General features: G+C 34.6%; 2 protein-coding genes across 2 annotated transcripts; both read left to right on the top strand.

Moving 5' to 3' along the window:
• Positions 1-314: 314 nt before the first annotated feature.
• On the top strand, positions 315-8,838 carry LOC103865792 (laccase-5). Its single transcript, XM_009143640.3, has 6 exons — positions 315-6,418; positions 6,515-6,666; positions 6,745-6,989; positions 7,083-7,211; positions 7,410-8,360; positions 8,472-8,838. The coding sequence occupies exons 1-6, from the start codon at positions 6,317-6,319 to the stop codon at positions 8,600-8,602; spliced, it is 1,710 nt and encodes a 569-aa protein (XP_009141888.2). The 5' UTR covers positions 315-6,316; the 3' UTR covers positions 8,603-8,838.
• A 1,460-nt stretch (positions 8,839-10,298) lies between these two features.
• On the top strand, positions 10,299-12,392 carry LOC103865790 (dehydration-responsive element-binding protein 2C). Its single transcript, XM_009143639.3, has 2 exons — positions 10,299-10,594; positions 11,439-12,392. The coding sequence occupies exons 1-2, from the start codon at positions 10,572-10,574 to the stop codon at positions 12,238-12,240; spliced, it is 825 nt and encodes a 274-aa protein (XP_009141887.1). The 5' UTR covers positions 10,299-10,571; the 3' UTR covers positions 12,241-12,392.
• Positions 12,393-13,280: the final 888 nt, after the last annotated feature.

Here is a 13,280-nt window from a genome sequence, read left to right as displayed (position 1 = left end):
TCCTTTTTCTTGCTTTCATCGTCGAGTTCTCAGACACTGGTGTGAATTTCACTCAGCACATTAGTTAAGCGTCCTTAGACTGATTGATGATGTGACTTGAGGGACTTCAGGTAACTAATTTACCCTGAAACTGATACATATTCTAATACATTCGGTATGGTGTTATGTTACAGGACAAGCATTTAAACTGCTACTAATTGATAAAACCTATGAAGAGTTGATTGTTTCGTTTCTAGCAAGTTACAAGTTTGGGAAACCAGATACAATTATTATATGATCAAATTTTAATACGAAACCAAGCAGAGAAGTAGTTAAATGTTATATTTAGGTCTGTAAATGTTGTAACTAGTCATAGTCCACTATTTAATTCTTCCAAAAGGTAACTTTCTTGTGAAGTAATGAAATGTATGTCCAAGCCAAAAATTAATTCACTAGATTTACATGTTTGGCCAAATCTGAAATACATATAGTCACCGGTTTAGTTTGGGGCTCAGTCTAAAACACTCGGTTACCAAAAACAAACTGAAATAATTTTAGGTCACCTCTCCTGAACTGTTTTTCTTTTTGGGGTCCAGGTCACTGAGTTGATTCTTCCTTGGATATATCTTACAGGTGACCTGTTTTTTTTAGTCTTCGCTACATGATATATATTACTCGTGGAATGAGTTTTGTTTTGAGAACTTTTTTTTCAAAGAATATCATCCCACTTGGAACGAGAGAGCTTAGATTATTCGACCCAAAATGTGAACATAGTTAGGGTTCGTGCTTCGTACTCACTTTTGACTAATGAAGTTGAGATTTAAAAAAAAACAAATATCAAACCAGCTTTCATGCTATTAGTACAATTAATCAAAAACATATTCAAAAGTGTTCATGTATGATATCATCTATTATCAATTTTAAATTCATTTCAAAGAACATAAGATCTTCAAGCTCTTCTGAGAAGTTAGAAATTAAATGAAATATGTATCCTTTTTGCTAGCTTCTCAAATTATATAGTTGGAAAAGATACGATATTTTTTGTATACTAATAAAAACTCTTCTTCCGTTTTGAAAAAATGGTTTAATCAGAGAAACACAAAATCAAGACAAATAAACCCGGTTGACATGGAACTTAATTACAGATGAAAGACAAAATCAAGACAAATAAACCCGGTTGACATGGAACTTAATTACAGATGAAAGGTCAGTTTCACTCTGTTAACAACATGTGATGTCATTTTCAAAGATCTAGCACATCGAGGTTAAAGATACCAAATAATAGAATACTAACTAACTCCACCAAACACAATTACTAATTTATTGTTCACCAATCAATGTCTCCAATATTTTTCTCGTGTTACTTCTTCCTTTCTGAGCAACATTATGTTTCCTTTTTCTATTTGTTACCTTTCGGATTGTTATTGTCAAAGATATTTACGTAACGATACACAGTTTTGACTGTTCAAAATCAAGTAGTATTTAATTCTTTTAAGATAAAGTTATCACAAAATGCAAATTTATTGAAAACTAGGGGTTGGTCCGCCCTACGGGCGGGAATAATTACTTTGCATTTATATTTTTGTAAAATTTGGTGCAACTTGATTTGTAAAATATCAGTTTTCATTTTGTCACCAGATTGTTCCATATAACTATTTTATTTATTTGGGAGTTATGTGTGATGTAATGAACCGTGATATTTAGAATTTATTTTGCAAGTGTATTTAGCTTTTGATGCAAGTTGGAGAACAAATGATTTATGATTTTTATTTTGGTGTGTTTTTTTGTACATAGTCTTTGTGAAGATGTATTGCTATATTTTCAGTTCGTAAGTGATGAAGGAGATTTTCTCAAAAAAAAAAGGAAGTGATGAAGGAGTTGTTCAAAGCACTTAAGTAAAAATGTGGAACATATGAAAATTTATGTTGGTTGCTTGATCCATAAATTTAAAAATGTTGCCAATATGTGCATTGAAGTGATGGTTTAAGTGTAGAAGAAACCAACATGTTCCGTGGATTTGGTGTGAAGTTTGAATTCATATTATCTTTATTCTATAGTTGATTCTTCTTTTTTTCTATTTTTCTTCTACATAACATTAAAACACCAAACTTATTGAGGTTGTAAAGGCCATAAGGGTTTTTGTAATGGAAAATTGCATAATCCTTTCTATGTATTGTTCCTTTACATTGTCAACCACTTGCCACCGTTGACCATTTTTCATTACATTGTAGTACATACTTCTTGTTTAAAGTGGATCTTTTGAGAATAATATGAATTAGGTTTATGTAGAATGTGGTTTCAGTGGCAGCTTTAGTTTCAATGTCGGTTACTTTCAACAGAGCTCCAGCGGTTGGGGTTTGGAAACTCCTTGCATGTCTCATCTCAGTAGTATGTACTATTGATTATATAGTGGAACAAATAATGAAAGTTGTAATAGAAAAAAAAATGAATGTTAATGTTATTTTGATTTAAAAATGAACTAAATCTTTAAACATGTTAATATTATTTCGTTTATTTGCTTACACGTTTTTAGGGTGATTGAACTCTAGTTTTGCATAAAGATACATTATGAATGTTAGGAAGAAAGAAATCATAATTTTTAATTATGTTCTTTTTGCATAAACACGATAATAATGATTGACTTGCCTTTTTTTCTTGTTAATGATGATGCTTGGTGGTCTATCCATTGTATAAACATAACAATTTTTAAAAAATATATATTGAAAGAACAAACTTATTTCGTTAGATAACGCTATTTCATTTATATATCTTAACATAAAAGCAAGTGATAAAATTAAAAAGTGAAAATCTTACGCGCCAACAAATTGTTTTCTCCACTTTGTAATTGATCTATTTTCTTACACCAAAATTGTATGGCTGGCTATCCTCTGTTATAAGAAAAAAGAAAAGAAATCAAATATGAATATCATATTACATCATCGGATCTTTTTGTTGATAACTTTAAATAGTCAACAGTCTCGTACCAATTAATTCGTTTATTCCAAAGTGTTTCTTAAAAGAATACGCTTATACAACCTTAATAATGATTTAAAATACTAACTGTATTGTTTTAGTGACCTCGCACCAACACATAAACTACATTTATTCTATAATACTTTGTATCTTTTGCTGAAAGAGGTTGGACCTTTGAGTTTTGTATGTCATATTGAACAAAATGGGACATAAGAATTGTCAACAGAAGATAAAATAAAAAGCAAGTCTATGGATTCAAAATACTTTTGTGTACGTGACATCTCAAACTGAAGTTGATTCCTTTCTTCCACGTTTTTTCAAAATCATTCAGCTTTTCCTCACAAGTCTCAGTTTCGTTCTACACTTAACCAAGGGCACAAAAAGAGAAGAGAAGCTAAATCAGAGAGTCCTATTCTCATATCTCAAATCAGTTTCAGCTTCTGTGTCTGCAGCACCAGTATCAACAACAACAACAGCTACGAATTATTATAAAGTGCGTTAGTGTTGGCGATGGAGCTGTGGGCAAAACTTTTCTTCTTATCTCCTACACCAGCAATTCTTTTCCCACTGTATCCATCTCTCTTGGACTGTCTTTTACTGGCTTTTGTAAGGAGGTTGTGTGAGTGATGAAATTCTTGGTATAGACATGACTATTTATAGAATCAAATTAGAGAAAGTCGAAAGAGCAAGAGTTGGAAAATTATTGTCACGTAATGGGAGGTGGGTCTTGGATCGTAAATGTAAAACTAAGTTACAAAGAAGGATTGATGAGTGGCCAGTTTCCTAAGTTTGTGGTTGCTAGGGTAAGCGAAGAGACAGAGTTGGTTTCAAAAAGATTCCTCAGTCAAACGACACCATCCATAAAGAACCACTGCTTGCAAATACATTGAACGGTCGAGGTTGAGCTTGCTGACGTGTGGCAGTTTGCCCTCTCTTACCCGATGATGTGGCTCAAGGAGGAGAGAGATTAGTCTACTTTATTGTATAAGACATGCTGAACTGGTTTTTTTTCATTGTTTCTTGTAATTCGATAGATATCGTTAACCGAAATCTAGACTCATCGTGCGTGTAATATAACAACCATGCGTGGTTTGCATAAACCAAAGAGAAACATCGAAATAATTAAAGAATAATTTCAACACAACATGATTAAATTACTAGAACTATACCATTACTAAAGATCGCTATATATATGCATTCTTTATAATTTGTAGAATGATGTTTGCTGAGAAGAAAAAATATTATGTTCTCTTTTGCATATAAATGTAAACAAACACATTTTGGTTTTGAAAAATAATGCTTTTGATAAGTTCTCAAGTGTGCTCTAATAAATTCATTCAAAAGTATTCATGAAAAGCAATATATTTCTGATAAAATCTCCAGTATTCTCTAATAAATGAGTCCATACAGCATTACAAAAAAGGAGTCCTACAAAAAACTCATATAAAATTGCATTAGATGATATTATATATGCACTAAAAATTTAGAGTCGCTTTTGCTAAAAATAAAAGGAAACTCTTTACAACGTAACATATACGTGTGTGGAAACACTGTAGTCTAATGGTTAAGGTTTAAAGGCTTCTACACCTAGATCTGAGGTTCGAATCTTGGATTATACAATTTATTGCAAAATACAGAAAATCCAAGTTTCAAGCCCCGAAAAGAGCGATTTATTACTGCAGACTACGGAAGAAAAATTTTCAAAAGATCTTCAACATGATGCAAGTAAATCCAGTCAGGCGTGGATCTTTATAGGATGACTCAGGTGATGCAGTTAGGTATAAATTTTTATAAAACAGTTAATATTATCGGTTATTAAATCGTCTATGTAATATTTTTCATAATTATAATTTCATCATAAATCAGCGTAAAAAAAACATAACATATACGTGTAGAACTAGCTAGAATCGGTTAAGAAAAGGTATTGTTGATAACTTGATAAGACAGGAATATAGCGTTTAAAAACAAGTGGTTTAATAGGCAGTTAGACAAATCATTTTGTTTACCTCAAATTTTTTTTTTGGTAAAACCTCAAAACTTTTTTTTCTTTTGAACGTTAGCAAAAAACAATAATCATTTTTTACTTAAGCTTGAAGACAATTTTTTGGTTTTTAATTTAATAACACAATTTTTTTTGGTTATAATAATAATATAACACTTTTAACGCACTATTCTTACGGTTGAATTATAACTCATTGTAATTTCTTAATATATATTTCTTTTATGTAACATGATATAAATGGGAATGTTTCTCTAACTTTTACCCAAATACTTATTTGTATTGAGAACTGTATAACATTCGCATCTATGTATCATGATATAAAACTAACTTACAATATACAAAATAAGTCAAACGAGTAGATAAAGAACACGATTCCTATTTTCTTTACTATTGATATTTCGATGCAATCTAGCTGTGACCCAGCCCCTCCTTGTTTCAGATTTTGAACTGAACTTCTAAAACTATAAACTTCTCAACAAACATAACCTTAAACTCTATCTTTAACCTATATACTCTATTAATTAGATAAAAAGAATGTCAAAGACTTCTTCTATCACAAAATTTTGAAATGACAAAAAGTGTATAAAAATATAGTATGTCTTGGAAACAGCTTAATTCTTCTTTGTTTAGGTATTATATTGTTGGATGTAGGTGACCATATAAGGATAAAAAAGTACTACGTACTTCCAAATTCTATTTATACGCGGCTTCCTTCTTTATTTTGTAGGATCAATATTACTTGAAAAAACATTTTAATTTGCAGCGATGTTATTCAAAAGCAAAATGTTTGAGTGCATGCAGGTAATATTGCGTAAGCCTGATAAGTTTGATCTTTAGATAAAGTTCACAACATTGCATACTCAGATTTTGTTGGCAACCTATTGTACACATCTCCAAATATAACGATCCATTTAATAGGCTCCAAAACATAAATATTTTAATATAATGCGTTTATATTATGTTCATAGCAATTATGGTATATTACACCCAAAGTCAACAGAAAAAGCGTGTTAAGCAAGAATTCAAGAGACGTAATCACCTTTCCAATTTTTCTTAACTCGGTCATTTTTTTTTCTAGGGCCCAGTGGGTGCAACTACTCTCCTAGTGTTGAACCAAGTTTTGGCCTTCGATTAAAAATCAAAACCAAATTCTCCAACCGCATAACAACATTTTTAAAACATAAATTCAATTAACCTACAAAAAATTACAATAAACGTCCAAAAAGTTTAAAAATGTATTGCATTTGTCTCCCTATATAACTCCATTCTGATTCCCATCACAACGTACATATTCTCTCTTCTTTCATACACTTCATATATCTAAACCACTGGGTGTAACAGAAGTTTATAAGACTCTCATCAATGGAGATCATCAAGAGCTTCTTCTGTTTCATATCTTTCGCGGTCCTTCTTCTCTTCACTTCCATGGCAGAAGCCAACAGAGCACACCACCACGAGTTCATCGTACGGTCCCATTTCAGTTGTTCAAACGTTTTAATTTATAATGTAATTATGTAAATGAGATGTATGCTTACAGATATAGTCATGTTATATATGCAGATACAAGCAACGAAGGTGAAGAGACTATGTGAAACGCACAACAGCATTACGGTGAACGGAATGTTTCCCGGTCCACAACTTGTAATCAATAACGGTGACACTCTCGTTGTCAAAGTTATTAACCGGGCTCGGTACAACGTCACAATCCACTGGTAAAAACACGATTAAATCAAACTAACGTACCGTTATAAATGCATAACGGTTTGCTGATACTGAACGTGTGGATACAGGCACGGTGTGAGACAAATGAGAACCGGTTGGGCTGACGGACCGGAATTTGTGACTCAATGTCCAATCAGACCGGGATCAAGCTACACGTACCGGTTTACAATTCAAGGACAAGAGGGTACGCTTTGGTGGCATGCTCATAGTTCGTGGCTTAGAGCCACTGTCTACGGTTCACTTCTTATCCTACCTCCGGCTGGTTCGTCTTACCCATTCCCAAACCCTCACCGCAACGTCCCACTCCTTCTAGGTAAAATTTAATTCATAATCATGCACGCTTAATCAATTAAACAAAATATATCAAATTAAATTGATTTTTATTTTTGTAAATGTTTTTTTTAAGGTGAATGGTGGGACGGTAATCCGGTTGATGTGTTGAGAGAAGCTATACGAACCGGAGCTGCTCCAAATATCTCAGACGCTTACACCATCAATGGTCAACCTGGTGATCTCTATAAATGCTCTTCTCAAGGTCTTACTCCTTTTTTCACCTCAAATTAATTTTAATTATCTCTGTGACTAAAGTAAAGAAAACGGTCCAAATTCGTACGTTATTTTTTCCCAACTGTCATAACTGAAATTTATATATTTTATTCAAATATATTTCTAAGAAAAAAAAGACCCAAATAAGTATATACTAGTAATTTTAAACAATATTTTTCTTATGCAGATACCACAATAGTACCCATAAATGTTGGTGAGACCATACTACTACGTGTAATAAACGCCGCACTAAACCAACCGCTATTTTTCACGGTGGCTAACCACAAGTTCACCGTAGTCGGAGCTGACGCGTCTTACCTAAAACCCTTCACCACCAACGCCATTGTTCTCGGCCCTGGCCAAACCACCGACGTCCTCATAACCGGAGACCAACCACCAAACCACTATTACATGGCCGCAAGAGCTTACCAAAGCGCTCAAAATGCACCGTTTGGCAACACAACCACAACCGCAATCCTCCAATACAAATCCGCACCTTGCTGCGGCGGCGCTAAACCCATCATGCCTCTCCTTCCAGCCTACAACGACACAAACACAGCCACTCGCTTCAGCCAAAGCTTCAGATCACTTAAACGTGCCGAGGTTCCGACAGAACTCGACGAGAATCTCTTTATAACCATCGGACTTGGTCTCAACAACTGTCCTAAGAATTTTAGGTCAAGAAGATGTCAAGGTCCTAATGGCACACGCTTCACTGCATCTATGAACAATGTTTCGTTTGCTCTACCTAGTAACTACTCTCTCCTTCAAGCTCACCACCATGCTATTCCCGGAGTCTTCACAACCGATTTTCCGGCGAGGCCTCCGGTGAAATTTGATTACACCGGTAGCAACATAAGTCGATCTTTATACCAACCTGTGAGAGGTACTAAGCTATACAAGCTCAAGTATGGATCTAGGGTTCAGATTGTTCTTCAAGACACTGGTATAGTAACCCCCGAGAACCATCCCATTCATCTGCACGGATATGATTTCTACATTGTCGCCGAGGGTTTCGGTAACTTCAACCCCAAGAAAGATACCGCGAAATTCAATCTTGAAAATCCACCTCTTAGAAACACTGTTGGTGTACCTGTTAATGGCTGGGCCGTCATCAGATTCGTGGCAGATAACCCTGGTAAACAAACATTAAATTTACCAAAATAATACTAGTTTTAATTATATGTTAAGAGTAATTATTCAACATGATTAATGAAGTTAATTGTGTGTGTACAAATGATTGAAACAGGGGTTTGGATAATGCATTGTCATCTAGATGCACATATATCTTGGGGACTAGCCATGGCTTTCTTGGTTGAGAACGGGAATGGACTATTAGAGACAATGGAAGAGCCTCCGGCTGATTTGCCAGTATGTTAGGAGCTCAAGCTTCCCTTTGTAACAGAAACACACACATGATAGTTTTCATTTCATTTTCAATTGTTTTTCCTTTTTTTGGTTATAGATACACTTGGTCTACTTTTGAGTAGCTTTATTTTTCTCGATTATTGATGTATTCTTTGAGATTATAGTACCAATCAGTGCCAAGAGTATCATCACGAAAGTTGATTTTTCGTTTCTTGTCTTTATGGTTAATTGAATCATTCATTCAATTCCATCTTTCGAATTTATTTTGTTTTACTAAAGGAATAAATTATTGAGTGGAATGGTTGTTGAGCTAAAATCATACTATTTGTTTCCATACATAAGTATGGAGATTGAGTTATCACGAAAGACTTGTTGGCCTGATATAGGCTGAGTCAAATCGAGGGTTCAACCACATAATGAATATTGATGTTCTAAAAGATAAAATATTCGCTAGCCTACTTTCGTTTTTGTTTCTATGTACTGATTGAATCAACTACGAACCTCGTATCTAAGATACAAACCCGAAATTAAATTTGAACAAGATAAGTGAAATGCAAATGGAACAAAAATAAAGTGGCGTGGTGCTCCAAGTTGTTAGTTGAGCAGCACAAAGTGATCTCCGACGCGGATGAATCATGATTCCGACATCAAGAGAAGAAACAAAAGTTGTCATGACTTTGTTAATTTTTGAGTAATTAGTGGGAAAAGATAACACTCTTAACAAACATAATCATTCTTACACATGCTGCCATCATTAGTTTATCGGAATATTGAGTAGCTAGGAAATTGCTCATTTTAGACAGACAGACACACACACACACAGAAGAAAACTACGTACGTAGAGTATTTTGGAAAAACTCCAATTGTCTTTTTGTTAAGATAAAAAGATGATAACGAAGAAATTAAGATAGGTGCAAAAAGAATACAAATTAAAATTTTGTGTTCTCATTCAGGAATTTGGATCAAGTAAAATTATTGGCAACCGGATGCGCACCACACAACCATTGTGTATACTTTTTATCAGAATATATTTCCTTATGAATAAGGGAAACGTCCATATATCTACTCAAATGCATGGAATTACAGAAACGTTACGTTCGCCTAGAAGAACTTACGTTGAAAATCATAAGCTGCACGTATGTTTATATGTTAAGCCATCAACTAAATGGCATATAATAATTATACACACATGCATGATCCAAATAAAACTGAATTAAAAAACAGTTCCATAAAAAGATTCGTTAGTTGCTAAAGAGTTGAGAATGTCTCTTTAGTCCTTTACCTTATTAAACCATTGAGAATGTCTTTTAACGTTGTAGTTATTCAAACTCTTAAAGTTTTATAGTTTGAGGTGCATTCAGAAAATTAAGTTTTATGTGGGACAAAACTATAAGATAGAATGATCTCTAAACTTATAACGTTATAATCCATAGTTGTCAGTCAAACTATGGATTTAAAAAAAAAAAAAGATAGTGGTACTTATAACAGATTAATCAATGAAACACTAATCCATAGTTGTCAGCCGAAAGAAACAATAATCCATTACTTGTTTTCTAAATCATTTATCCATACTTGGACATCAAAACTGTGGACTTTTTTAAGCCCATGCATAGCATAGCTCCCTGATTTTACAAAACTTTTGACTTTTTAGTCTTTTGATTAGTCAAAGCATACTTATCCAAAGAGTGGCATAAACGTAACTACACAGAAGCTCTGAGGGTAAAATAGCCCACACAAAAACAAGACTTATCAGAATCGGGAAAGTTCGAGCGACACGTCAGCACCAAAATATCTGAAATATCAAAGACAAATAAATACTAATAAATAGAGCGCTTTTCCATAATTTACAGAAACAAATCGTCTTCTTTGCTACGACAAGAGGAATCTACTTGTTACTCTATTCTTCTCCCTCTCCGGATTGCTTCCGACGCAAGTTTAATCGAAACCCTCTCCTCTTATCTTTCCTCGTTCCTGTTCTTACATGCCGTCGAAGATTGTTGTCAGGTTTGTTTTTGATTCTCTATAGCTTTTAGTTGTTGTTTTGTGTGTGTGTGTGTGTCGCCATGTAGGTGGAAGCTAGTATGTTCAGATTAGGGTTTCTAGGGTTCTTCGTGAACGTTAACTTGGAGCTAAAGTTTTGAGCTTTCCGCATAGTTTCTCTCTATAGTGTTGAGGTTTGTGCAAATGGGTCTTCATCTGTGGTTTAGGATCCTTGTAAAGGAGAAGACTTTAGCTGAAAAGATCGTAACTTTCTTTAGTTTCTTCCCTGAAACAGGACTTATGTTCTTCACTGGACATGAGGTTCTTTAGGTTTCGAAGGAAACCTACTTAGTGATGATCCTTATGGATACTCTGCTTCTGGGTTTACTCTGTTCTAGTTTGTGCACATGGGTCTTGTAAAGGAGAAGACTTTAGCTTAAAAGATCGTAACTTTCTTAAGTTTCTTCCCTGAAACAAGACTTATGTTCTTCACCAGACATGGGGTTCTCTGGGTTTCGAAGGAATCCTACTTTGTGATCCTCTGTACTGATATGGGATACTCTGCTTCTGAGTTTGCTCTGTTCTAGTTTGTGCAAATGGGTCTTGTAAAGGAGAAGACTTTAGCTGAAAAGATCGTAGCTTTCTTAAGTTTCTTCCCTGAAACAGCACTAGCCATGAGGTTCTCTGGGTTTCGAAAGAATCCTACTTAGTGATCCTCTGTTTCTGAGTTTGCTCTGTTCTTATGTTTTTGTTCGTGGTGATGAGTTCTCTTTTGGGTCTACTTTGATTTGATTACATTCATGAGGTTGAAAAAATTGTTTCTTGGAAAGTGCTAAGCTTTGCTTCTATGCCTTTATGATTCTCCCAGGAAAAGGAAGTCAAGAGACGGTGCCACCAGTGTAGCTGAGACTCTAAACAAATGGAGAGAGGACAATGAGATAACCGAGGCTGCTTCTCGCAACGACGATGGTTGTCTCAAACCCAAACCGATCCGAAAGGCTCCTCCGAAGGGTTCTAGAAAAGGTTGTATGAAAGGCAAGGGAGGACCTGAGAACGGGATTTGGAACTACAGAGGAGTTAGACAGAGGACTTGGGGGAAATGGGTTGCTGAGATCCGTCAGCCATGTCGTGGTGCTAGGTTGTGGCTAGGTACTTTCCCTAGCTCTTATGAAGCTGCGTTGGCTTATGACGAGGCTGCTAAAGCTATGTATGGTGAGTCAGCTAGACTCAATCTTCCTGACATCTCGAATGTCTCTTCTTTGACTACTGCCGCTGGCTCGGTTACTACATTGTCAAATGAATCTGAAGTTTGTGCACTTGAGGATACAAATGTGAAAGAAGAGGATGGTGGCGATGAATATGGTTTCGTGAAAAGCTCTCAGTGTGTTAAAGAGGAGATGGGTGTACCTGACTCAGCTGATACTTTTGGATATGGCAATGAACATGAAGCATGGGACTTTGGTGTGGACGAGATGTTTGATGTGGATGAGGTGATGGGTTTGTTGGACGAGATCAATGTGTCTGGTCAAGAGACAACGCAGAGTCAAGATGCTAGCTTGCTAGGGAGCCTCAACCACATGGAGACTGCTCATCCTGGGGTTGATTGTGGATATCCAATAGTGCAGCCAAGTGAAAGAAACAACAGTTGTGTGGATTTAGACCGTTACTGATACTTACTGATGTTAATGGTTTGAGGCATACTAAATCTACTTTAGTTAAATGTAGGACAAGTTCGGTTATGAACTTATGATTCCTTCCTTCTTTTCTGTGAATACATGCAAAGTTTCAGTCTTTGGATACACATGAAAGTTTCAAAGTTTTAGTCTTGGGTACATACAAGCTATAAAGTCTATATGATATATGAACTTTGCATATTATTGATTGGTTGGTTTGCTTCTGTAGCTATATTGACTCATCTAGTTTTCATCTTAGCCTCCTAGGGAATGGATATGGACAAATGTGGCATTGTGTAATGAATAGATGGACTTTTGCAAGTTCGATTAAAAAAGGAAAAAGATCTCTCAGGTCGATTTGCTTGGCTGAATCTAGTTGTTTACTTAGAAAATGGATAAATCAGGAGTGGAGTATTTTGTCTGCAGAATTTCCTCAGGTTGTCTTGTCTGAGATTGCATAAGCAATGAGGTAAGAAAAAAAAAAGTAAATATATTTTATCTATATTTTCTACAAAAAGGGCAAATTGTTTATTTGAAAGTGCAAATTAGAAACTATTTGTATATTTATTAAAAGGGGATTAATTATTATCTCGTTTTCCTTGCCTGAATCTTGAAGATCTTAAAAGCATGTTGAAAAATAAAGAAAACAAGTTGGCAAACTGTTAATTTAATTATCCAAACAATTGTACATGATTTGGCTATTGCTCCTCCACAAATTTTTTTTTTGAAAATGTGTCCCTCTTCTGCATAAGAATGAGATGCACTCCTCTTCAAAGTTGAGTGTTTCTTTGCATTTTTTTGCTTTTTGTCAACACAATTTTATAATTGTGGAATTAATTGTAACTGGAGATTTTTATTCATATAATTATTATTATATTAGCATCTAATTGGAGAATCATTTTCTTAAAAAAATACAGAGACAAACAAGGCCAGTTTTATATCAAAACTTATGTCATCATAACTAGTTGAAAAAAGAAATGGAACAAAATAAAAATCGCATTTAATTAATGTAATAAATAAATTAATACAAATATATC

This window comes from Brassica rapa, chromosome A04 (assembly GCF_000309985.2).
Source record: "Brassica rapa cultivar Chiifu-401-42 chromosome A04, CAAS_Brap_v3.01, whole genome shotgun sequence".
Classification (NCBI taxonomy): domain Eukaryota; kingdom Viridiplantae; phylum Streptophyta; class Magnoliopsida; order Brassicales; family Brassicaceae; genus Brassica; species Brassica rapa.
This window is presented reverse-complemented; position numbering and strand designations above follow the sequence as displayed.

Excerpts from the sequence above, each read along its gene's own strand:
- LOC103865792 (XM_009143640.3), top strand. The coding sequence starts at position 6,317 with ATGGAGATCATCAAGAGCTTCTTCTGTTTCATATCTTTCGCGGTCCTT. Across the intron at positions 6,419-6,514 it reads CACACCACCACGAGTTCATC|ATACAAGCAACGAAGGTGAA; the intron begins GTACGGTCCCAT and ends TTATATATGCAG. Across the intron at positions 6,990-7,082 it reads CAACGTCCCACTCCTTCTAG|GTGAATGGTGGGACGGTAAT; the intron begins GTAAAATTTAAT and ends GTTTTTTTTAAG.
- LOC103865790 (XM_009143639.3), top strand. The coding sequence starts at position 10,572 with ATGCCGTCGAAGATTGTTGTCAG. Across the intron at positions 10,595-11,438 it reads CCGTCGAAGATTGTTGTCAG|GAAAAGGAAGTCAAGAGACG; the intron begins GTTTGTTTTTGA and ends TGATTCTCCCAG.